At 35.6% G+C, this 27,788-nt stretch overlaps 1 protein-coding gene across 1 annotated transcript in view; it reads right to left on the bottom strand.

Annotated features, from left to right (window-relative positions):
* CCDC7 (coiled-coil domain containing 7) overlaps positions 1-27,788 on the bottom strand; it is a 321,418-nt gene that overhangs the window by 168,097 nt on the left and 125,533 nt on the right. Inside the window, exons 16-20 of the mRNA XM_055087797.1 lie at positions 22,116-22,361; positions 21,169-21,241; positions 13,558-13,647; positions 13,091-13,198; positions 12,494-12,619 (exon numbers count right to left, since the gene is read on the bottom strand). Of these exons, the coding sequence (XP_054943772.1) occupies positions 12,494-12,619; positions 13,091-13,198; positions 13,558-13,647; positions 21,169-21,241; positions 22,116-22,361 (643 nt within the window). The remainder of the gene's footprint in view (positions 1-12,493; positions 12,620-13,090; positions 13,199-13,557; positions 13,648-21,168; positions 21,242-22,115; positions 22,362-27,788) is intronic.

The raw sequence follows: 27,788 nt of genomic DNA, 5'->3' as shown, positions 1-27,788 counted from the left end.
TGTGTGTGTCCAGAGCCTGTGCTCCGCAATGGGAGAGGCCACAACAGTGAGAGGCCCGCGTACCACCAAAAAAAAAATAAATAAATAAATCCAAGCTCAAAGTTATCAGAAAAAAGGAAATAAATATCAAAGCAGAAATAGAGACTAGAATAATACAAAAATCAATAAAGTAAGAGCTGTTTTTTTAAAGTTAAACGAAACTGAGAAACCTTTAAATTGAGAAACAATAAAACAGACTCAAGCAAATAAAATAAAAAATCAAAGAGGAGAAATTATAATGGATACCACAGAAATAAAAAGGATAAGAATACTATAAAACTTGTACACCAACACTGGATAATCAAGAAGAAACAGATAAATTCCAAGAAACATACAGTCTATCAACACTGAATCATGGAGAAACAGAAAATCTGAACAAACCAATTAATACTAAGGAGACTGAATCAGTAATAAAAACCTCTCATCAAAGAAAAACCCAGGGTTAGATGGTTTACTGGTGAATTCTATGAAACATTTAGAGAAGAATTAATACCAACTCTTCAAAAAGTTTTCCAAAAATTGAAGATGAGAAAACACTCCCTAATTCATTTTTATGAGGTCAGCATTACCCTGATACCAAAGCCAGATAAGAATACTACAAGAAAAGTTCTCAACAAATTGAGCATAGAAGGAACTTCCCTCAACATAATAAAGGCTATATGACAAGCCCATATTAACATCATAGAAACCAAACTCACAGAAACCAAGAGTAAAATGGTGGTTACCATGGGCTTGTAAGTGGGAGAAATGGGAAGATATTGGCCAAAGGGTACACATTTCCAGGTATAAGATAAATAAGTTCTGAGGAGCTAATGTACATACAGCCTGGTGACTATAGTTAATGACAGTGTATTACATACTTGCAAGTTATTAAAAGAGTAGATCTTAAATGTTCTTACCACAAAAAAAATTTCAGATGATTGATGTGTTAACTAACCTTATTGTGGTAATTATTTTGCAATATATGTGTGTATGATTATCATGTTTTATTCCTTAAACTTACAAAATGTTACATGTCAATTATATCTCAATAAAGTTGGGGGGTGTAAAAGGGTGAAAAAAAAGGAAACAGAAGTCTTATATGTTAATCATACCTGAATAACAAATAAATAAATTAAAGAAAATCAGTCAAGAAAATAAACAATAGAAAGCCAGTCTGTAAAGAGAAGGAGAGGAAATAGTTTTTTCAGATATGCAGATAGCAACACAGGTGTCAAGGAACAACAAGAAACAGGGAAATATGACCCCAAAAAAGGAACAAAAAAAGTCTCTGGAAAACAACCCTATAAAGTTGTTGAGGATTTCAACACCGCTATAGTCCAACAAACGTATATACATTTCACCCAGCAGCAGAATACACATTATTCTTAAGTGCACACAGAACCATCTCTAGGATAGATTACATGTTAGGTCAAAAACAAGTCTTAACAAATCTAAGAAGACTGAAATCTTCAAGTATATTTTCCTACCACAATGGAATGATACCACAAATTAATAGCAAAGGGAGATCCCTGGTGGTCCAGTGATTAAGATTCAGTGCTCCCAATGCAGGGGGCCTGGGTTCAATCCCTGATCAGGGAACTGGATCTCGCAGGCTGCAACTAAGAGCCCGCATGCCGTGACGAAAATCCCACATGCCGCAATGAAGATCCTGTGTACCGCAACTAAAAGATCCTGCATGCCACAACTAAAAAGATCCCACACGCCACAACTAAAAGGAGCCCACATGCCGCAACGAAGATCTCGCACGCAGCAACAAAGATCTTGCATGCCACAACTAAGACACAGGGCAGCCAAATAAATAAATAAATATTAAAAAGACAGAAATTAATAGCAAAAAAAACTGGAGAATTCACAAAGATGTGGAATCTAAATACACACTTTTAAACAACCAGTCAATCAAAAACAAGCCAAAAGGGAAATTAGAACAAACCCACACATATATGGTCAATTAATTTATGACAAAGGAACCAAGAATATACAATGGGAAAAGGACAGACTCTTCAATAAATGATGCTGGGAAAACTGGAAAGCCATGTGCACAAGAATGAAATTGACTACCATCTTACACCATACACAATTAACTCAAAACTTGATGTAAGGGGCTTCCCTGGTGGCGCAGTGGTTGCGCGTCTGCCTGCCGATGCAGGGGAACCGGGTTCGCGCCCTGGTCTGGGAGGATCCCACATGCCGCGGAGCGGCTGGGCCCGTGAGCCATGGCCGCTGAGCCTGCGCGTCCGGAGCCTGTGCTCCGCAACGGGAGAGGCCACAACAGAGGGAGGCCCGCATAAAAAACTTGATGTAAGACCTAAAATGATAAAACTCCTAGAAGAAAACATAGGCAGTAAGCGCCTTGATATTGGTCTTGGAAATGATTTTTGTGGTTTGACAATAAAATCAAAGGCAAAAAAAGCAAATATAAACAAGTAGGACTACATCGAACTGGAACGCTCTGGCAAAGCAAAAATGCAACAACAAAACAAAAGGGCAACCTAGCAAATGAGTGAAAATATTTGCAAATCATGTATCTGATAAGGGGTTAATATGTAATATATGTGAAAAACTCATACAACTCAATAGCAAAGCAACAAAAACTAATCTGATTAAAAAATGGGCAGAGGATCTGAAAGGATATTTTTCCTAAAAAGATATACAGATGGCCAAAAGGTACATGAAAAGAGTCTCAACATCACTAATCATTAGAGAAATGCAAATCAAAACCACAACATAATGTACAGCAGCATGATGACTATAATTAAAATACTGTATTGAATATGTGAAAGTTTGCTAAGAGAGTAGATCTTTAAAGTCCTCACCACAAGAAAAACAGTTTTGTAACTATGCATGGTGATGGATGTTAACTAGACATATTGTGATCATTTCACAATATACACAAATATCAAATCATTATGTTGTTAAAGACCTAAATGTAAGACTGGATACTATTTATAAAACTCCTAGAGGAAAACATGGGCAGAACACTCTTTGACATAAATTGCAGCAATATTTTTCTGGATTTATCTTCTACAGTAATGGAAATAAAAGCAAAAATAAACAAATGGGACCTAATTAAACTTGAAATTCTCTGCATAGTAAAGGAAACCATAAACCAAATGAAAACACAACCTACAGGATGGGAGAAAATATTTGCAAACGATGCAAGCAACACAGGATTAATTTCCAAAATATATAAACAGCTCATATAGCTTAATATCAAAACACCAAACAAGCTAATCAAAAAAGGGCAGAAGACCTAAATAGACATTTCTTCAAAGAAGTTATACAGATGGCCATCACACACAGAAAAAGATATTCAACACTGCTAATTACTAGAGAAATGTGAAATCAAAACTACAATGAGGTATCACGTCACATCAGTCAAAGTGGCCATCATCAAAAAGTCTACCAATAATAAATGCTGGAGAGGGTGTGCAGAAAAGGGAACCCTCCTACACTGTTGGTGGGAATGTAAATTGGTAAAGCCACTATGGAGAACAGTCTGGAGGTTCCTTCAAAAACTAAAAATAGACTTACCATATGATCTAGCAATCACACTCCTGGGCATATATCTGGAAAAGACAAAAACTCTAATTCAAATAGATACATGGACCCCAATGTTCACACCAGCACTATTTACAATAGCCAAGACATGGAAGCAAACTAAATGTCCATCGACAGAATGGATAAAGAGGTGGTGTGTATATATGTATGCACACACACACACAAAATGGAATATTAGTCATAAAAAAAGAATGAAACAATGCCATTTGTAGCAACATGGATGGACCTACAGATTATCATACTAAGTGAAGTAAGTCAGACAGAGAAAGACAAATATCATATGATCTCACTTATTTGTGTAATCTTTTAAAATGATACAAATGAACTTATTTATAAAACAGAGAAAGACTCACAGACATGGAAAACAAACTTATGGTTAACAAAGAAAAAAGGCAGGGAGAGATAAATTTGGAATTTGGGATTAGTAGATACACATTACTATATATAAAATAGATAAAATAGGGCTAACTGTATAGCACAAGGAACTATGTTCAATATCTTATAATACCATATAATGGAAAAGAATCTGAAAACGGATATATGTGTGGGGCTTCCCTGGTGGCGCAGTGGTTGAGAATCCTCCTGCCAATGCAGGGGACATGGGTACAAGTCCTGGTCTGGGAAGATGCCACATGCTGCGAAGCAACTAAGCCATGTGCCACAACTACTGAACTGTGCTCTAGAGCCTGTGAGCCACAACTACTGAGCTCGCGTGCTGCAACTACTGAAGCCCACACGTCAAGACCCCGTGCTCTGCAACAAGAGAAGCCACCGCAATGAGAAGACTGCACACTGAAATGAGAAGCCTGTGCACTGCAACAAAGAGCAGCCCCCATTCATCACAACTAGAGAAAGCCCGTGCACAGCAATGAAGACCCAAGACAGTCAAAAATAAATAAATAGATTAAAAAGGAAAATATATGTGTATGTGTGTATACACATACACATATATATATATATCTGAATCACTTTGCTGTACACCAGAAACTAACATAACATTGTAAATCAACTATAATTGAATAAAAAATTTAAATTTAAAAAATCATTATGTTGTATATCTGAAATTAATGTTATATATTAACCAATTATATTTCACTAAAAAGCCATAAAAAAAAATAAAGTACCTATGAATAAATTTAACCAAGGAGGTGAAATATCTGCACACTGAAAACTATAAGACACTGATTAGAGAAACTGAATAAGACACAAATAAATGAAAAGATATTCCACCCTGATGAATGAAAGAACTAATATGGTTCAAGCATTCATACTAATGAAAACAATCATCAGGTTCAATGAAATACTTACCAAATTTCCAATGGCATATTCACAGAAATAGAACAAACGATCCTAAAATTTGTAGGGAACCACAAAAGACTATGTATAGCCAAATCAATCTTGAGAAAGAGGAACAAAGCTGGATGCATTATGCTTCCTAATTTCAAACTGTATTGAAAAGCAATAGTAGGGGACTTCCCTGGTACTACAGTGGTAAAGAATCCTCCTTCCAATGCAAGAGACACGGGTTCAATCCCTGGTAGGGGAACTAAGATCCCACGTGCCGCAGGGCAACTAAGCCCACGCGCCACAACTACTGAGCTCGCACATCTCAAATACAGAGTCTGCATGCCACAACTACAGAGCCCATGTGCTCTGGAGCCCATGTGCCACAACTACAGAGCCCATGTGCCCTGGAACCCGCGTGCCACAACCAGAGAGAGAAAACCCACACGTCACAACTAGAAAGAAGCCCACGTGCCACAACAAAAGATACCGCATGCCTCAATGAAGATCCTGCATGCTGCAACTAAGACCCGACGCAGCCAATAAATAAATAAATAAATAAAAATTTCAGAAAATTTTTTTAAAAAGCAATAGTAATGAAAACAGTATGGAACTGACATAAAAACAGACACATAGATCAATGGATCAGAACAGAGAGCCCAGAAATAAACCCACACATATGTGGTCAATTAATTTATTATAAACCAGCCAAGAATGTACTGTGGGGAAAGGACAATCTCTTCAATAAATGGTGTTGAGAAACTAGACAGACACATGCTAAAGAATGAAACTGAACCACTTTCTTACAACATACACAAAAAATTAACTCAAAATAGATTAAAGACTTAAACATTAAACTGAAAACATAAAGCTCCTAGAAGAAAAGATAGGTGGTAAGCTCCCTGACATCAGTCTTGGTGAAGATTTTTTGGATTTGAAACCCAAAGCAAAGGCAACAAAAGCAAAAAATAAACAAGTGGGACTACATCAAACTAAAAAGCCCCTGCACGGCGAAGAAAGCCATCAACAAAATGAAAAGGCAACTTAATGAATGGGAGAAAATATATGCAAATTACTTATCTGAAAAGCACTAATATCCAAAATATATAAAGAACTCATACAACTCAGTAGCAAAACAAACAAACAATCTGATTAAGAAATGAACAGAGGGTCTCTATAGACATTTTTCCAAAGAAGACATACAGATGGCCAACATGAGATACATGAAAAGATGCTCAATTTCACTAAACGGGAGGGAAATGCGAACCAAAACCACAATGAGATACCACCTCACACTTCTTAGTACAGCAATTACCAAAAGACAAGAAATAACAAGTGCTGTTAAGGATATGGAGAAAAGGGAATCCTTGGGCAGTACTGGTGGTAATGTAAATTGGTACAGCCACTATGGGAAAGAGTATGGCTATTCCTCAAAAAAATTAAAAATAAAACTACCATATGAAACAGCAATTCCACCTCTGGGTGTTTATCTGAAGAATACAAAAATCACTATATGAAAAGATATATGCACCCTGATGTTCATAGCACCATTATTTACAATAACGAAGATATAGAAACAACCTAAATGTCCATCAATGGATAGATGGATACAGAATATGTGGTTTATATAGACAATGGAATACTACTCAGCCATAAAAAAGAATGAAATCTTGCTATGTGCCACAATATAGACCTTGAGGGTACTATGTTAAATGAAATATGTCAGAGGTGAAAAACAAAAATCATATGATTTCACTGATATGTGGAATCTAAAACAAACAAATGAACAAATAAAAACAAAAATAATCTCACAAACACAGAGAACAGATGGTAGTTATCAGAGGGGAAGGGGGATGAGGTGTGGGTGAAATGTCTGAAGGGAGTCAAGTGTATGGTGATGGCAGGTAACTAGACTTTTGGTAACAATCACTTGGTAATGAACACAGATGTTGAATCACAATGTTGTACACCTGAAACGTATAATGTTATATACCATTTTACCTCAATAAAAAATTAGTAAATTGTTATATAGTCATTGTGTTAGCCAGCCTCAAAAAAAAATCACGTGATTATCAGATACAAAAAAAAATTTGAAAAAAATTCTGCAATTTTGCATGATAAAAACACTCAACAAACCAGTAACAGAAGAAAATTTCAACATAATGGATGCCATAAGGGAAAAGCCCAAAGCTAACATCAGACTCAGTGGTGAAAAACTAAAAGCTTTTCCTCAGAGATTAAAAGCATGGCAAGAATGTTCATTCTTGCCATGCCAATCAACTCAGTAGTGGAAGTCCTAGCCAGAGCAATTAGGCAATGAAGATATATAAAAGGCATCCCAATCAGAAAGGAAGAAGTAAAACTATCTCTATTCACAGATGACATAAACACCACAAAAAACTTTGGAGGTAGTAAACAAATTCAGTAAAGATGTAGGATTCAAAATCAACATACAAAAATCAGTGGTATTTCCATACACTAACAATGCACAATCTGAAAAGGAAATTAAGAAACAATCCCATTTACATTATCATCAAAAGGAATTACATCCTTAGAAATAAGCTTAGCTAAGAAGGTGAAAGGCTTGCACACTAAAATATAAAAAAATATTGGTGAAATAAAGAAAACACAAATGAAAATACATCTCGTTTTTATGGATCAGAAGACTTAATATTGTTAAAATGGCCATTCTACCCAAAGAGATCTACAGATTCAATGCAATCCCTATCAAAATCCCAATGGCATTTTTAAAACAGAAACAGAAAAACAATCCTAAAATTCACGTGGAAGGGTAAGTATACTGAATAGTCAGAACAAACTTGATCACATTTCCTGACTTCAAAACACATTACAAAGTTATGGTAATTAAAACAGTTGATACTGGCATAACAGCAGACACACAGGCCAATAGAAGAAAATAGCTAAAAAATAAACTCATGCACATATAGTCAACTGATCAGTGACAAAGGTGCCAATAATACACAATGGGGAAAGGATAGGCTTTTTAAGAAATGATGTTGGGAAAACTGTAAATCCACAAGAAAAAGAATGAAATTGGACCCGTACCAAAAAAATAAACTCAAAATGGATTAAAAACTTAAATGTGAAACAAATAAATATAAAACTCCTAGAAAAAACCACAGGAGAAAAGCTTTATGATGTTGGTCTTGGCAACGATTTCTTGGATATGATATCAAAAATACAGGCAACAAAAGCAAAAATCAACAAGTGGAACCAAACTAAAAAGCTCAGCACAGCAAGGTAAATGATAAAAAGAGTGAAAAGTCAATGTATGGCATGGGAAAAATATTTGCAAACCACATATGTAATAAGGGGTTAATTCCAAAATATATATAAGCAACTCTTAAAACTAAACAACAATAAAACGACCTGATAAAAAATGGGCAAAGGACCTGAATAGACATTTTTCTAGAGAAGAGATAAAAATGACCAATAGGTATTTAAGAAGGTGCTCAACATAACTAATCATCAGGGAAATGAAAATAAACCACAATGAGATATCACCTCACACTTGTTTGGACGGCTATGATCAAAAAAATGAAAGATAAATGGTAGTGAGGATGTACACTGATGGTGGGAATGTACAAGGGTATAGGCACTATGGAAAACGGTACAGAGGTACCTCAAAAAATTAATAACTACCATACAATCCAGCAATCCTACTTTTCTGTATAATACCCAGAGGAACTGAAACCAGGATCAATAAGATATTTGTTCTCTCATGTTCATTGCAGCATTATTCACAATAGCCAAGATGGGGAAGCAGCCTAAACATCCATCAGTGGTGAATGGATAAAGAAAGTGTGGTACATACATACAATGGAATATTATTCACTCTTTAAAAAGAAGGATATCCATGGGACTTCCCTGGCGGTCCAGTGGTTAAGACTCCATCCTTCCACTGCAGGGGGCATGGGTTCAATCCCTGGTCAGGGAACTAAGATGCCACATGCGAGATCCCACATGCAGCGTGGTGCGGCAAAAAAAAAAAAAAAAAAAAAAAAGAAGGAAATCCTGTTATAAGTGACAACATAGGTGAACCTCTCGAACATTATGTTATGTGAAATAAGCCTGTCACAGAAGAATACTGCAGGATTCCACTTATATGAGATATTAAAGTAGCCAAACTCCTAACCAAAGAGTAGAATGGTGGTTGCCATGGGCTGGAAGAAGGGGGAAATGGAAAGTTGCTGTTCAGTAAGTATAGTTTCAGGTATGCAAGATAAAAATGTTCTAGATATCTGCTGTAAAACATTGTGCTTATAATTAACAACACAATTGACAGAGTCATTAAAATAACAGAAGCCTCTCAACAGGGGCAGAGAGATTTCATTACACTTAAGAAAATCTCTGTCCAATCATTATCTGACTACTAAGCTAACTATGCAGAGACTTCAGTGGCCACATACAATGAAGAATACAGCCTTTACAGTCTAGTCCAATAAACTTACTAAACAATCAAATAAATTAAAAAAACAAACTCCAGGGAAGAGGAGTAATCTGATTTCCATAGTTGCATATTATATTTAAATATATAGTCTTCAATTAAAAAATTATATGAGACATGCAAAGAAACAAGAGAGTGGCCAGTACACAGAACAGAATAAAAGCAGTCAAAAGAAACTCTCAATGAGGAAGCCCAGACACTGAACTTACTAGACAAAGATTTTAAACGAGCTTTTAAAAATATGTTCCAGGGCTTCCCTGGTGGCGCAGTGGTTGAGAGTCCACCTGCCGATGCAGGGGACATGGGTTCGTGCCCCGGTCTGGAAGGATCCCACATGCCGCAGAGCGGCTGGGCCCATGAGCCATGGCCGCTGAGCCCACACATCCAGAGCCTATGCTCCGCAACGGGAGAGGCCACAACAGTGAGAGGCCCCCGTACCGCAAAAAAAAAAAAAAAAAAAAAAAAGTTCCAATAACTAAAGGAAACTATGTCTAAAGAATTAAAGGAAAGTATAGAAATTATATCTCACCATCAGATAATATCAATAACATGATAGAAACCTTTTAAAAGAATTTTAAAAATTCTGGAATTGAAAGAACAATAACTGAAATGGAAAGAGAGAATCAAAAGGGTTAAAAAGGCAGAGAATCAGTGAAACTGAGCAGAGGTAAATTGAGATTATACAGTCTGAGGATGAGAAAGAAAAAAGAATGAAAAATGAACAGAGCCTCAGAGATTAGTGGAAACAAGAGTATCAATATATGTATAATGGGAAAAGGAGAGAAAAGGAGGGAAAGAATTTGTGAAGAAATAATGATCATTAACTTCCCCAATATTATGTAAAATATTAATCCTCAACAAAACCAAAGTAAAGCACACTCAATGAGATCCACACATACACATATCATAGTCAAACTGTCAAAAACAGTTTTCTAGAACTTGCAAGATTCTTAATTTGAGATGGAATTTTTGAGGTTAAAACTTTATATTCAGGTGAAATATTTTCAGCTGATATTCACTTTCTCAGCTATAAGAAAAGAAGCTTTTAATCCACTAAAACATGAAACTTTTATTGTAAAGCCTCTGAACTATTAAGATATACTAAGTACCACCTAAAGTTTCCATTCATGTTTATAACAATCTAAGCAAACAACTACAATTTTTTAAATGATCAAAAAATAAGACTGGACTATGAGGTTAAATGTAACCATGAGAGTGTTTTTACTGAAAGCACGTATAGGCTCTCTGTTATTTCATATACATGCTTTGAAAGTTGAAGGTACACTTCATTTTTCTAAGCATATTCACATTTTTTAAGTTCTCATATTTCAAAACATAAGACTGATTTTAAAAATGGAATAAACAAAAATAATGATTCAACATAATTGAAAATGAAAAATGGATTAGGTGGGAAAAAACAGAAAGTACCCCAGAATATTTAAACCCAATATATCAATAGTTTTAATAATTATAGACAGATTCCATATTCTAGGAACAGACAAGAAAGTCACACTGTATTTATAAAGAATCTAACTATAAACTATTTATAAGATACACCACAGCAAAGCTCAATGATACAGAAAGGTGGAAAGTAAATAGATGAAAAAAGATATGTATGCGTATATTAATCAAAGTAAATCTGCTATAGTTATGTCAATGTCAGACAAAACAGAATTTAAGTCAAAGAACCTTACCAAAGATAAAGATGGTCTCTTTAATAAAAATAAAAAGTTGAGTTCACCAGAAATATGTACTTTTAAAAAATTGTATACACCTGATAACACAGACAGTATAAAGAGGCCAGTAATACAAGAAGAAATAGACAAATCCAAAATCATAGTAAAAGAATTCAACGTGCATGTTTCAGTAAATGGTAGAATCAACAAAAAATTCAAGGAAACTGAGAAATAAAAAATTTAAATAATATAATTTTTAAAAACTTGACAGTGATATTTGTAAGGCGTATCAGGCTACATATTCATGAACCACTTAATTCAATTAAAATCAATTAATTCAATTAAAATAATTTAATAATTTTTATAATGATATTTACTACTGAATTTTTTCTTTCTAGCAGTTCCAAGTATTAGGCAAAATATTTTCATCCGATACTTCATCCATACTCTGAGCTATAAGAAGACTTTTAAATGCACTAGAGAACCAGATCGGTTGTGTAAGTACTGTATACAATATGTTAATTACCCAACAATATTTTATCTCTTTCTTAATATAAGCAGATCATACTTTGTGGTAATAACTATTAAAAGAGACTATCTATTGAAGAATAAACACATGTGACTACATTTTTCACTTCTGCAAATAGAATTAGTCTTGTTACTGTTTAGATACTCAGAGTTATCAATAATGTAAAATTAATAATAATTCAATATTGGTTAATATTAATTATTTAAAATATTTAGTTTTATTGGTATATTCACACTTTAGAATAAAGTTAAAATTTGAGGTATCAGATATGTCTAAGAAAAAAAAATGTAATGATATAAAAATATACAGCAGAAGAGAGAGTAAAAGATACTTATCAGACAGTAAGAACAGGAAGCACAAAGAAAATGTAACTTAAATCTCAAAATACCAAAATTTGATGAAGTGTGATTATGAGTGCTAATTAAAAGACAAAGATACCAGACTGAATTTGAAAAATACACAGCTATAAGCTTCATACTAGAGATACAGAAAAATCATGATACAAAAAGGTTAAAGCAACAGGACAGAAAAAAATGTGTCATGCAAATTCCAGCCAGAAGTTGGAGCCACCTTAATAGCAGGCATGGTAGTTTTTCAAGGTGAAAAAAAACAAACAAAAACTATAAAAATTATAAAGTGGGTCCCTTTATTAGGCCAAAAGGGTCTGTCCTCTAGGAAAATTATTAATTTTAAATTTATATGAATGTTAATGATAAAGTATCATAAGATATAAGACAAAACTTGACACAACATAAGATGAAACAGAGAAATCCATCATCATAGTAGGAAATTTAACCCATCCAACTCAGGAATTATAGAACACACAGATAAATCACCAATGAACGAAATGGTTGTAGATATATTCATGAACTATGGAGCAAAGCTCTCCTGAATTTAATTGAAAATAATTTTCAAGATTTTAAATTAATTACTTACTATCAAAACTGTCACTTCCTGTAGCTCCATCATTAATTTGAGACTGGCCTTTTAAAATTAAAGCTATGTCCTCAGGCAACTGATCTTGAATAGACAGCACATCCTTTGGCTGAGTTATAAGAAATGCTAAGTAGAAAAATGGATCTATTATAAAACTTCTGGATATACCAAGTAATCAGCAAAGTTTCTTCAAATTTGTGCAACATTAAAGGAAGAGGGCTGCAAAGCTACAGCAGTGAACTATATATTTAAACAGACCCTGGAAGTGAAGTGAGAAATTTGTGTGGGTAGTTTTCATGAGTGTGTGTGGAGGCTCTCTTGTTATATAGTAGTCACTGACCATGCAAATAGCAAACAAAAGGTATCAAAGGTTTCATTTTAGTTTTCTAGTTATCTTAGGGTATTCACACTTACATCAAGGTGTAAAATTTCTGAAAAATATATATGTACAAACATCTATATAGTGTTGTTCAATTATTCTGTTTCCACCTTGATCTTAGTTGCTTTAACCATTATTTAAAGAAAACCAAAGAAAAAAGATCTTTTGATGAACTTAACTTCAAATAATTTAAAGATCTATAAAATGATCATTCTTACCATTGCGTCTATTTGTTCTAGAAGTTCTTAGTTTCAACATTTGTGTGTTAGTTTTTGGCACTGCTTCATTCTCAAGTAGAAGATTTTCATCTGATTCTTTATCAGGAGCTACATAAAGAGATACATTTTAGTCTACTAAATAAAAAAAAAACAGATCTACTGTGAAATCTCTAGATTTAAAACATATACACAGCAGCATTTTCTCTCATTTTTATAAAATTATAATTAAATTACCATGATGCTAGATCTGACATGAAAATTGTGAGAACAGTTTTAATGGGGTTGTGTTTTAAACTGTTTTTTCATTTCCAGGACATAATGTTAAATGAAAAAAAGGATATCTAGTATGTTACCTTTTGAATAAGAACAAATGGGAAATAAGAGCGAAAAAGTGGACAAAAATAGACACTTATCTTTACAAAATGAAACACAAGGAAGATAAATCAGAAAACAATATACTTAGTTACCTTCAAGGGGGTGACAGGAGGACTGAGGAGTACAGGAGGAATGATATTTCTCTAAGTACAGTTGGCCCTCTGTATCTGCGGGTTCCACATCTGCAGATTCAATCAAATGCAGATTGCAAATATTCAGAAAAAAATTCCAGAAAGTTCCAAAAAGGAAAACTTTAATTTGCCATGTGCCAGCAACTACTTACATAATAGTTCCATTGTATTTACAACTATTTACATAGCATCCACATTGTAGTAGTTACTATAAGTAATCTAGAGATGATTTAAAGTATTCGGGAGGATGTGCATATGTTATATGCAAATTGAACACCATTTTATATTAGGGACTTGAGCATCTCTGGATTTTCGTATCTAGGAGGGTCCTGGAACCAATCCCTTGTGGATACCAAGGGACAACTGTATACTTTTTGCACACTTAGACTTTGGGAAGTACATTACTGTTGTACATATTGCCCCCCCAAATAAACTTAAATCAACAAAATAATAAAAGGAAAGTAAAACTGCAAATAATTCTGAAACAAATTTAGCAGCATTATAGGATACATCAAATGAATAAACATGTTGATGTTGTTCAGTCAAGTACACACTGTAGAAGAAATGACATACACATACAAAACAGAGGAAGGAAAAAAGACCTGAGGAGATGTACTGGAACTGAAGACATTCATGAGGACCCATGATTTCTAAATATATCTATGTGTATATGCATGTATGTTTATGTAAGTATATATGTGTATGAATATGTGTATATCTATATTTGTGTATGTATATTGAGGAGTCCAGCTCCAGGCCAAAACCTTGCTGTGGTATTTCATGACCCACCATATGCAATTACAGACAGACATTTCAACAATAATATTTGGAGGCTTCAATACCCCCAATTTAAATAATAGATAAAGCAACTAAGATCAAGAAGGAAACAGAATAATTGAACAACACTGTAAATTAACTAGAGCTCTGTAGAGGTCTATAGATTTCTAGAGAACATTCCATCCAACAAAAACTGAACACGTGTTCTTCTCGCACGCATATGGAACATTCTCCAAGATATACAATATGCTAGGCCATAAATCAAACCTCAATAAATTTAATAGGTTTGACATCATATAAAGTATGTTCTTTAACCCCTGTGGAATGACATTAGAAATCAATAATAGAAGGAGATTAAGGAAATTCACAAATCAGTGAAAATTAAACAACACACTCCTAAATGACCAATCAAAAAGAAGTCACAAGGGAACTAGAAAATAGTTCGAGATGAAAGAAAACAAAAACATGTCATACCAAAATTTATGGGATGCAGATAAAGTGATGCTTACAAAAGAATGTACAGCTTCAGATACTTCTTATTTTGAAAAGAAAAGAGACCACCATCAGCATACAAAGTAAACCCAAAGCAAGCAGAAGGAAGCAAATAATAAAGAGAGAGCAAAAATAAATAAAATAGAGAAGAGAATAACAATAAAAAAAATCACATAGAGAATATCTAAGGAATATACACATACACACACACTCAAAAAAACCAAAACCTATTTGAATAAATAAATTCAGCAAAAGTTAGAGATAAGATCAATATACAAATTTAGTTGTACTACAACACACTAGCAAGAAATAGTCAGAAATAAAATTAAGAAAAACAATTAAATTTACAATAGTATCAAAATCAATAAAACACTTAAGAATACATTTAACAAAATAAGTGTAAGACTTGTACACTGAAAATGACAAAACATCATTGAAAGTAATTAAATAAGATATAATAAATGGAAAGACAACCCCTGGTTATGGATTATTAGACTTAATATTGTTAAGATCACAATACACTCCAAATAATCTACAGACTCAATTTAATCCCTATCAAAATCCCAGATGGCTATTTTGCAGAAATTGATAAGGTGATACTAAAACTCAACTGGAAACTTAAGGGACCTAGAGTACCCCAAACAATCTTGAATAAGAATAAAAAAGTTGGAGAACTCCCACTTTCCAATTTAAAAACTTACTATTGCATATATATATTGATAGAATGGAACTGAGTTCAGAAATAAACTCTCACATTTATGATCAACTGATTTTCCAAAAGAAAAATCAGTGGGGAGAGAATAGTCTTCTCAGCGAATGGTGATGGGAACAAGTGAATATCCACATGTAAAAGAATGAAGTTGGACTCCAGTGTCACATTATATACAACTCAAACTGTAGAGACATAAAAGTGAGTTAAAATTATACTACTCCTAGAAGAAAATATGAGTAAATTTTTATGACCTTAGGTTAGGCAATAGTTTCTTGCATGTGGCACCAAAATTCTATGTGACTAATAAAAACACAGATAAATTGGACTTCATCAAAATAAAACTTTTGTGACTGAAAGGACGATGTGAGCTAGAGACTTCACCACTCACATGTCTGCCTCAGCTGGGACTGTTGATAAGAGGACCTATATGTGGCCTTCTTGTGACTTTAGCTTCTCAAGACTGAGCAAGCTCCAACAGAGCCATGAAGAAGACATACAGCATCACTTAAACTTTATTCTATTCATGCAAAGGGATTTATCATACTAATACTAACTAAAAAAAGTTGGTGTGGTTCTACTAATATCAGATAAAGTGGACACAGTTAAATTTGTGTTATTAGTTTCGAGATTTACTGTACTCTGGTCACAAGACAGTGTACGTGACTTTAATCCTCTGACATTTCTTGATCCTTGCTTTATGATCCAGTATATGTTTAATATGTGTATATGTATGTTTGACAATCTTGTTCAATTCTTCTTTTTCTTTACAGAGAAATCTGTTAAAATCTCCAGCTGTAATTATGGATCTTCTATTTCTCCTTTTGGTTCTAGCACATTTTACTTTATACATTTTGAAGCTATATTCTTAGTTGCATATAAATTTAGGGATATTCTAGTTGAATTGATCATTTTACAGTTAGAAAATGTTCCTCTTTTCTAGTAAATATGCATGCCTTCCACAGAGAAAAGTATAAATTCATTACTGAGAGAAATAAAAAGCTATATAAATAGAGATATATATCATGCTTATAGGTTGGAAAATTAGTAATGAAAAGATATCAATCCTCTCCAATGTGTGTGTGTATTTAACAAAATGCAATCTCAATAAAAATCCTAGCAGGTGCGCTATTTCTCCTTTTGGTTCTATTCCATTTTGCTTTATATATTTTGAAGCTGTGTTCTTGGTTGCATATAAATTTAGGGGTACTCCACTTGAATTTACCATTTTACAGTTAGAAAATGTTCCTCTTTTCTAGTAAATATGCATGTCTTCCACAGGGAAAAGTATAAATTATTACTGAGAGAAGTTTTTAAAAAAGTATAGAAATAGAGATATGTATCATGTTTATGGGTTGGAATAATTAGTACTGAAAAGGTATCAATCCTCTCCAATGTGTGTGTGTGTGTGTGTGTGTGTGTGTGTGTGTGTGTGTGTGTGTGTGTGTATGTGTGTATTTTAAAAATGCAATCTCGGACTTCCCTGGTGGCACAGTGGTTAAGAAGCCACCTGCCAATGCAGCGGACACAAGTTCGAGCCCTGGTCCGGGAAGATCCCACATGTCCTGGAGCAACTAAGCCTGTGCACCACAACTACTGAGCTGGCACTCTAGAGCCCGCAAGCCACAACTGCTGAGCCCACGTGCCACAACGACTGAAGCCCACGCACCTACAGCTCGTGCTCCACAACAAGAGAGCCACTGCAATAAGAAGTACACACACCACAACAAAGAGTAGCCCCCGCTCACCACAACTAGAGAAAGCCCACACACAGCAATGAAGACCCAATGCAGCCAAAAATAAATAAATAAATAAATAAACAAATTTATTTTTTTTAAATGCAATCCCAATAAAAATTCTAGCAGGTGTGTGTATGTGTGTGCGTGAATGTACATTTTCTTGTACATTTCCAAACTTATTTTATGAGCCTAGTATCGCCCTGATAACAAAACTAGACAAAGACAACATAAGAAAAGAACACTACAGCCCAATATCCCTGATGAACATAGATGCAAAATTCTCAATAAAATACTAGCAAACTGAATTCAACAGGATATTCAAAGGATCATACACCATGACCAACTGGGATTTATCCCTGAGATGCAAGAATGGTCCAACATATGCAAATCAATTAATGTCATATACCACGTTAACAGAATGAAAGGTAAAAATCACATGATCATCTCAAGTGCAGAACAAAACATTTGACAAAATTCAACAATCATTTACGATAAAAAAAAAAAAACCTCTCAACAAAGTGGGTATAGAGAGAATGTACCTCAACATATGAGTCTAAATTTTGATCCACAGGCAAATTTTTATCTCCTAAATTATCCATTTTCTGTTCTGCAAAAGTACATGGTTTTTGCCCTCAGATAACCTAGGTACCTGGAAAACTTTGAAAAAGTATGTGACCCTTCCTCATGGAAGAGGAAGAGTTACACATGAAAGAGTTATATCTCCTCATTATAAAAACATATATGAGTTTCCAATATGTTCCTTTTTAGCATGTGTACAGTGAACTACACAGGCTAAGTGTACAAACTGTGATAAATCAATGATCTATGAAAACTGAATCTAGATAAAACATAGGAAGCAAATGCTTTCGGGCAGTGGAAACAGCACAAGACTGTGATCCCTTGGAGCAGAGAAACACATTATTCATCTTGGTGGTCTTCTCAGGGTGCATTCCTAGTAGTACAGATAAGTACAGCTCAAATATAAGAAAAGGATCTCACTGAAAAGAGACAGAGATCAAGGTTTGGGTCTAATGAGGTAAACAGAATTTGCGGAACAGGGTACCATATAGAAAGGTATAAGCATAGAGCTCTTGAAATTTGCATAAAGTCCTTTTAGTCTTTGGGAAAACACTAAATTGCCCACAAACAATACAAAACACAATAAAGTCTGGAAAAAATAAATTATTTTGGAGCTGTGAGCTGAGTGGAGTTTACAGATATTGCACAGTGATGGGAGACACTGGGGTTCCAATTATTCAGAGTGGAGAAACCTTGCTAATATCCAAAATGCTTAGCTTAGAGCTCAAAAAGGCCACTTTTTAGGAGTAGGGCTACTCTAGCCCTAAAGAAAGGACTAGTCTAGGCATGGACTAACAAAGCCCAAAACCAAGCTTCAACAGGACAAAGCTGAGCCACAAGTAAGTTAAATAACTTCAAAAACTAAAAACAGTATTCTTCAAAAAAAGAAAACATTATTGAGAGTTAAAAATAATAGAATCCATAGTAAGCAACATGTAATAATAATTTAAAAAATACTAGACATGCACATAGGAAAATATGACCCCAAATCAGGGAAAAAAGTTAATAGAAACAGATCCAGAGATTATGCAAATATTGGAATTAGCCAAAACAGGACTTTGAAAAAAGCTATTATAAATATGCTCATGAATTTAAAGGAAAAGATGGACGTTGTCAGTGAACTGATGGTAATTCTCAACAGAGTAAAAGAAACTATCAAAAAAAAAACACTGACTGGGAAGGTGATGTCAGCGAGATGGAGGGCTAAGAGGTCTCAACCCTCATCTTCCCAACAAAAACAACAAAATAAATAAATAAATAATTATAAACCAACAAAAACAGCTCTGGGAAAGCTCTGGACTCCAACAAAGAAGCAGCAGAAACCCCATGGAGCTCAAAAACCAAGGACGGCTGTACAGAAAAATGTAGGCAGCATTTTACCTGCATCACCACATCCCCAATCCAGAGCAGCTCAGTGCCTAGAGGAATGCCCTGAGAGGGTTTTCACCCCATAGGGAAAATAAGAGCAGGAGAATCCCAGCAAGTCTCACCACCATGGATATGAAAGGAACCCCACAGCCTTCACCAACACAGAAGCCAGCTGACAGAGATGACTGGAGTTCATGCCACTGCAACTCCTCCCTGGGGCTGGAGCTGTCACTGCAGTGAGACCTACCCCCAGTGACCCCAGCTGCTGACTTGGCCTGCTCTCTGAAATCAGGAAGCTACAGAACTTTACCACAGAAGAGATTTGCAAACCATGTATCTGATAAAGGTTTAACACCCAGAATATATAAAGAACCTCTACAATTCAGCAACAAAAGACAAACAATCCACTTTAAAAAAAATGGGTGAAGGAGTTGTATAGACATTTTTTCCAAAGAAGATATACAGATTACCAATAAGCACAAAAAGAGATGCTTAACATCTTTAGTAATTAAATAAATCTGAATCAAAATTACAAAGAGATACATTTCATACCTACTAGAATAACCATAATTTAAACAAAAAGGAAAACAAGTGTTGGCAAGGATGTGTTCCATTGTACATTGCTACTGGGAGCATAAAATGGGTCAGCCACTGTGGAAAACAGTTGTGCAGTTGCTCAAAAAGCTAAACCTAGAATTATCTTATGATCCAGCAAATACACTCCTACCCAAACAATTGAAAACAGAGATTTAAACAGATACCATACACCATGTTCATTGTAGCATTATTCACAATAGCCAAAAGTGGAAACAACCTAAATGTCCATCAGCAGATGAATGGATAAACAAAATGTGGTATGTACATAAATGAAATATTATTCAGCCATATAAAGAAATGAAATTCTGACACATGCTACAATGTGGGTGAAACTTGAAAATATTATGCTAAGTGAAACAGGCCAGGCACAAAAGGACAAATATATGATTCCACTTATATGAAACATAATAGGCAAGTCCATAGAGACAGGAAGTAAGTTAGAGGTTACCAGTGGCTGGAAGGAGGCAGGAATGAGAGTTGTCATTTAACAAGTTTTTTTTGGGGGGGTGATGAAAAGTTGTGGAAATAGACATAGTGATGGTTGCACAACACTGTGAATGCAATTAATGCCATTGAATTGTATACTTTATTTAAAGATGATTAAAATGTCAATGTTATGTATACTTTACCACAATGAAAAAAATTTTTGTCAACTGATTAAAATGAGTTCAACTGCTGGTTAAAAATTCTTAATAAACTTTGAACAAAAGAAAATATCCTGACCATAATAAAAAATATTTATCTCAGATAACCAATCATCACAGATGAAAGTGTAGAGGCACTCTCAGTTCAAAGCACAAAAGAAGAGTGATACTCCTGCACTCTACATCACAACCATTTAATTTGATTTTGGAAGTTCCGGCCAATGCAGTATGACATGGGTTGGTTATAAAAGCTATACATGTTGGAAAAGAAGAATAAGCTTACATTTTAAAAAATATATTATACATCAAACACCCAAAAAACTTAGCTAAAATATTACTTATTTATAACACAAATCATCTTTTTTCCTGCTATACCCTGATGAATTTTTGGTATAATATTATGTTAAGAATTTATAATGCCATATACTGTTATTTGGTTGAGACAAAGCTATCACTTCCCTTTACAAAAATTTTAGTTAAGATAGACTGAGTAATATGTTAACTCACCAAATTAATTTTTACGTATTGGTCAATATATTTGTATATTATCTCATGACTGTCTAGGAAGTTATTTCTACATTTAGTAATGTTCTCACTTCATTTACTTATAATACGGGAACACACAATCATTAACATTTTTATCTTACAAAACAGAAAATCTTTTTACCTTGAAATTCTCTTGCTTCTTCATAAGTTTGTTTTTTAATCTTACTTCGTAAATTCTCTTCTAAAATATCAGCCTTAGTTACAAAAGTTAAAATAAGTAATTACAAATTATACATCTTAGAACTCTAATTACTTTCTTTTATATCTACAATGTCATTACAGCAACATTTTACTTTTCATTATTTCCTGAATGTATCAAATTTAAAAATGAGAACAATTAATGGATCCGAGAGACATTTGGGAACACTGAATGCTGTGGAGGGACCCACCAAGCAATATTGTGATTCTTCCTCATAAATATTCCAAATACATCATGTTAATAATTTTTTATTATGATTCTAGTTTAGATTTATATTTTCACCTGATTCAACCTCTAGAGAAACTCAAATGGCTTTAAAAAATTATTTTTATAAGGCCACTTTAATAACATGATAAAAAATATTGTGAATATATGTTAAATATGTACAGCCATTTTATCATTTCCCTTTTTCCAAATTTTAAAATAAGAATTTTCTAATTAAATAGTATTTTAACAAAGGCAATTCTAATAATTTTCTAGGGCTTGTTTAAGGCATATAAAATTATTTCAAAAACGACTATGCTTTCACAAATACCTTAAAGTATAAGAATCATTTTTGTAGATGAACCTGAAATAAAAATTTCCCTGTCTCAGTTAGAAATTGAATATCTTTTAATTTACCATTAAAACTATAATCTAAGCCACAAATTCTTTGTTGGTATACATTAGAACTTTTACATTGAAATATTACTTTGATTCCCAAATATCACTTTAAAATCCTAAATAAAAAACAGGTTGTATCAAAAGGCAAACTTTTTATTCCACTTAAATAAGAAAATACTGATGTTTTAAATTAACATTTATTTAAAATACTGAAGGAGTATAGCAATTAAAATAAATAGCTTTCAAGTTATTGTACTGTATCTTACCTTTGAGATGTCAGTACCCAGAGTCTTTATTTTAACAACAGGGGGTAAAATGAATGATGCTGTCACTGTTTCATTCCCTTGAAGCAATGTTCCAACAGACTGTGAATCTTGAATTTCTTTGCTCAATAATATTCTTGTAAGTGATTTATCATGGGTCTTTGATGAAAGTAGATGGGACAGATCTTCATCAGTTAAAATTTCATTTGAAGTGTTTAAAAAAGGTGATCCATCTTGAGACTTGAGGATCTGTGAAAGATCTGAAATAGCAGGGCTAGCTCTTTCCTTCTCTGAGCTTTAGAATTACAAAACATCTGCTATTAGATTATATGAACAACATTTATTTGTAACTAAAGAATCATTTTCATAATCTATAAGAATATTAAATAAGCAATTATAATTATTCACTAATAGTAATACAAATGTGAAATTGATGCTAGATAACAGGCTAAGGATAATATATCTCCTGGGTTTTAAAAGGCACACAGAGGCTCAGCTTGGCCAAGATGGCAGAGTAGGAACACTCTGAGCTCACCTCCTCTAATGGGCACGCTAACTATGACAACTATTTACAGAACAACCATTGATGAGAAAAACTGGATGATTAGCAGAAAAGATCTTCTACTAAAGATATAAAGAAGGAACCACAACAAGACAGGTGAGAGGGGTGGAGTCACAGTACAGTCAAGATCCATAGCCTCAAGTGAGTAACCCACAATGGGAGGATAATTACAATGGCAGAGGTTATCCCTAAGAAACGGGAGGTCCAAGCCCCACACTGGGCTTCCCAGCCCAGGAGTCCTACATCAAGAAGACAAGCCCCCAGAATATTTGGCTTTGATGGTCAATGGGGCTTACTTTCGGGAAAGTCACAAGGCTATGGGAAATAGAGACTCTACTCTTAAAGGGCACAAACGCCATCTCACGTGGTCCAGGAGTCATGGTAGAAGCAATAATTTGAAAGGAGCCTGGGTCAGATCCACCTGCTGATCTTGGAGAGCCTACCAGAGCAACTGGAGCTCCCATGGGGACACATCAACTGGTGTCAGCCATTTTGGGGAGCTCTTTCTACCACATGGACACTTGTAGAACAAATGTCACTTTGGAATACTCCCTCTAGCTTATTAGCACTGGGACCCAGCCCCGGCCACCCGTCCGTCAGAACCAGAACCAAGGTTCTCAGGCCAAGCAACTAGCCAGGCAGGGACATACCCACTAGCTGCCTTAAGATGCCCTGAGCCCACAGCCACCCTGGGACATAGCCCTATCCACCAGCAGGCAGACACCAGCCCCAGGACCACTGCAGCTTGCAGCCTGCCATGGTAGGACCCAGCCCACCTACCAACAGGCAGGCACCAGCCCTGGGACCCCCTGGGTCCCAGCCCCACCCACTAGCAGATGAACACCAGGTATTAGCCACCTCAGGCCCATCAGCCAGCTGCCCAGACACCTGGCCCCAACCACCACCAGACTGAAACAAGCTTCAGGACACCCCAGACCTTACAGCTAGCTATGTCATGAACCAGCCCTGCCCATCAGCAGTCTGACACCACTTCTGGTACCCTTAGGTCCAAAAGCCAGAGACACCAGGACCTACCAGTGGGTCAGAACTAGGCCCAGGATGTGGATTCACACACTGGTGGGTGGGCACCAGCCCTGGGATCCCTTGAGTCCTGACCCACACCACCAGTGGGCAAATGCCAGCCCAGGATCATCACAACCCTTCAGCCTACCTTATCAGGATTCAGCTGCCCACCAGGAGGCCAGCACCTGTGCTGCAACCCCCTGGGCCCTGGACCTACGCACCAGCAGGCCAACACCAGCACTGGGACACCATGGGCTCCATAGCCAGTGGCTCTGGGATCTAGCCCAACCTACCAGTGGGTAAACACCAGCTTTGGGACTCCCAGGGATCTACAGCCAGAGACCCAGGACTTACCCAGGATTCAGCTCTGCCCACCAGTGAGCCAGCACTAACCCCAGGACACCTTGGGCCCCAGCCCTGCCTACCAGCACACTGACACAAGCTCCAGGACCCCAAGACCTGCTGCCATCCACCAACAGGCCAACATCAGTTATGAGATACTTTGGACCCCTCAGCCAGCCCTGTCAGGAACCAGCCCCACATGGCAGCAGGCTGACACTATATCTGGGAATACCAGCCCAGCAAACACCCACCCCAGAACACAGCTCTGCCCACCAGTGGGCCAGGACTAGCCCTAAGAGCCCCCAGGGTTCCACAGCCAGCTACCTCATGACCCAGCCCTGTCAACCAACGGCTGAGAGCCTCCACACATGGCAAGGCCTGGCAACCAACCAGACCAGGGCCCAGCCACACCTAGGAGACTACTCATGGTAGTGGTAATCAGCCTGCCCACATAGGGGTCACTCCTAGAACAGACAGCTCTGGTGACCAGAGGGGAGTGTGCTGCTGGGACGCATAGGACGTCTCCTAGAAAAGGCTCCGTCTCCAAGATACACAGAAAGAAAAACAGAAAATTAGGCACTATGAGGCAACAGAGTAACATGTTCCAAACGAAGGAACAAGATAAAGTCCCAGAAGAAGAACTAAGTTAAATGGAAATAGGCAATCTACCCAACAAAAAGTTCAAGGTAATAATCATGAAAATAATCAAACAACTTGGGAGAAGAATGAACACAGTAAGAAGTTTAACAAAGTTAGAAGATAAAAAGAAGAACCAAACAGAGCTGAAAAATACAATACCTAAAATTAAAAATACACTACAAGGAATCAATAGGAGATTAAATGATACAGAGAAATGGAACAGTGAGCTGGAAAAGGAATAATGAAAATCACTGAAGCTGAAAAGAAAAAATAAAAAAGGAATTAAGACAGTTTAAAAGACCTCTGAGACAACATCAAGTCTATCAGCATTGGCATTAGAGGCATCCCTGAAGGAGAAGAGAGAAAAAAGGGCAGAGGACATAATTGAAGACATAATAGCTGAAAACTTCCCTCGCCTGGGAAAGGAAATGGACATCAAGGTCCAGGAAGCACAGAGAGTCCCAAACACAATCATCCCAAAGAGGACCACACCAAGACACACTGTAATTAAAATGAGAAAATATAAGATGAAGAGAGAATATTAAAAGCAAGGGAAAAGCAACAAGTTAGGTACAAGGCAACTCCTATAAGTCTATTAGCTAACTTTTCAGCAGAAACTCTATAGGCCAGATGGGAGTGGCATGGTATATTTTAAATGATGAAAGGGAAAACCTACAACAAGAAATGCTCTACTCCACAAGGCTTTCTTTCAGATTTGATGGAGAGAGCAAAAGTTTTACAACCAGGTAAAAGCAAAGAGTTCAGCATCACCAAACTAGCATTTTAAGAAATGTTAAGGGAACTTCTCTACGTGAAAAAGAAAAGGCAACAACTAGAAACATAAAAAGTACAAAAGGAAAAAGCTCATTGATAAAGGCAAATATACAGTAAAGGTAGTAAATCAACCACATACAAAGTTAGTCGGAAGGTTAAAAGACAAAAGTAGTAAAAGTATCTATATTCACAACAAGCAGTTAAGGGATACACAAAACATAAAGATGTAAAAGATGATGTCAAAAACAGTAATCATGGGGGAAAGGAAGTAAAAATACAGGGTTGTTAAAATTCATTTGAAATTAAGAAATCAGAAATTGAAAATAATCATATATATATTGAGAGATTCCTATATATAAATCTCATGGTAACCTCAAAACAAAAACCTATTATAGACACACACACAAAGAGAGAAAGAATCCAAACATGACATTAAAGATTTCAAATCACAAAAGAACAAAAGAAGAAAGGGGAAAAAAGACATACAAAACCAAATCCAAAACAATTAACAAAATGGCAATAAGAACATACTAATCAATAATTGCACTAAATGTAAACAGAATAAATGCCCCAATCAAAAGACACAGAGTGACCGAATGGATACGAAAACTATATATATATATATATATATATATATATATATATATATGGTGTCTACAAGAGACTCACCTCAGATCTAAGACATACAACAGACTGAAAGTGAAGGGATGTAAAAAGGTATTCCATTTAAAATGGAAAGCAAAAGAAAGCTGGGGTAACAATACTTATATCAAAAATAAAGAGGCTTAGAGATTATAACAAGAAACGAAGGGCATTAAATAATGATAAAGGGATCAATCCAAGAAGGTAAAACAATTGTAAATATATATGCACCCAACACAGGAGCACCTAAATACATAAAGCAAATATTAATAAACATAAAGAGAGAAATTGGGAGTAACACAATAACAGTAGGGGACTTTAACATCCCACTTACATCAATGGACAGATGATCCAGACAGAAAATCAATACAGAAACACTGACTTAGATTACACATTACACCACCACTACATTAGACCACATGGACTTGTTTCTACTCCCTCATGCTGCAGCATGAGTCCCAATAAAACCTTGCCTCAATTTCTTGTCTGACCTCATCAATTTCTATTCATTAAAGAGTCCAAGGACACTGGTCAGCAACAGTATCTCACAGAAAGGAGCCTGTACAATCGTCTGGAACCCCAATTTTTTGACTGCTGCCCAGGACACGTCCAGTTTGCCCAGTTCTGGGGGCCAGCAGGGCTTACACTTGCAGTCACATGGGACTGTACATATTTGCATCCTTTAAAAGCTATTAGCGGAGGGTCTCACTTCAAATCAGCCTGAATCTAGGAATGAGATCTCCCCTCTAAGGCACTGACTGGTCTAGGAACACCCTCAATGACTGAGAATTTTTACAACTAAAATAGGCTGCTTGGACAACAACAAAGGTTTGAGAGACAACCCAGACCTCAGGCAGGGTTGAACGACAAGGTCACCTTACACAAGGCCAACCAAACAAAAATAACATTCAGAGATACAAACCACTATGTATAAAATAGATAAGCAACAAGGATACACTGTATAGTACAGGGAAATATAGCCAATGTTTTGTAATAACTTTAAATGGATTATGATCGATAAAAATATTAAATCACTATGTTGTACATCTGAAACTAATAAAATACTGTAAACCAACTATACTTCAATTTTAAATAGACAGAAAAAACATTAATGAAACAGTGATAAGTAATACCTGAGAAAGGGTTCAAAGTAATGGTCATAATAATATGCTCACCAAACTAAGGAGAATGGAACACAGTAAGAACTTCAACAAAGAGAAAGAAAATGTAAGAAAAATCCAAGAAAAATCCAAACAGAAGTCATAGAGCTAACATCTCTAATTATTAGAGAAAGGTAATCAAAACTGCAATGAGGTACTACCTCACACTGGTCAGAATGGCCATCAGTAAAAATATCTACAAATAACAAATTCTGGAGAGGGTGTGGAGAAAAGGGAATCCTCCTACACTGTTGGTGGGAATGTATACTGGTGAAGCCACTATGGAAAACAGTATGGAGGTTCCTCAAAAAACTAAGAATAGAGTTGCCATGTGATCCAGCAATAACACTACTGGGTGTATATCTGGACAAAATTATAATTCAAAGAGATACATGCACTCCTATGTTCATAGCAGCACTACTCACAATAGCCAATACATGGAAACAACCTAAATGTCCATCAACAACTGAATGGATATAGAAGATGTGGTACATATATACAATGGAATATTACTCAGCCATAAAAAATGAAATG

The sequence above is a fragment of the Physeter macrocephalus genome, chromosome 11, assembly GCF_002837175.3.
Source record: "Physeter macrocephalus isolate SW-GA chromosome 11, ASM283717v5, whole genome shotgun sequence".
In the NCBI taxonomy this organism is placed as follows: domain Eukaryota; kingdom Metazoa; phylum Chordata; class Mammalia; order Artiodactyla; family Physeteridae; genus Physeter; species Physeter macrocephalus.
This window is presented reverse-complemented; position numbering and strand designations above follow the sequence as displayed.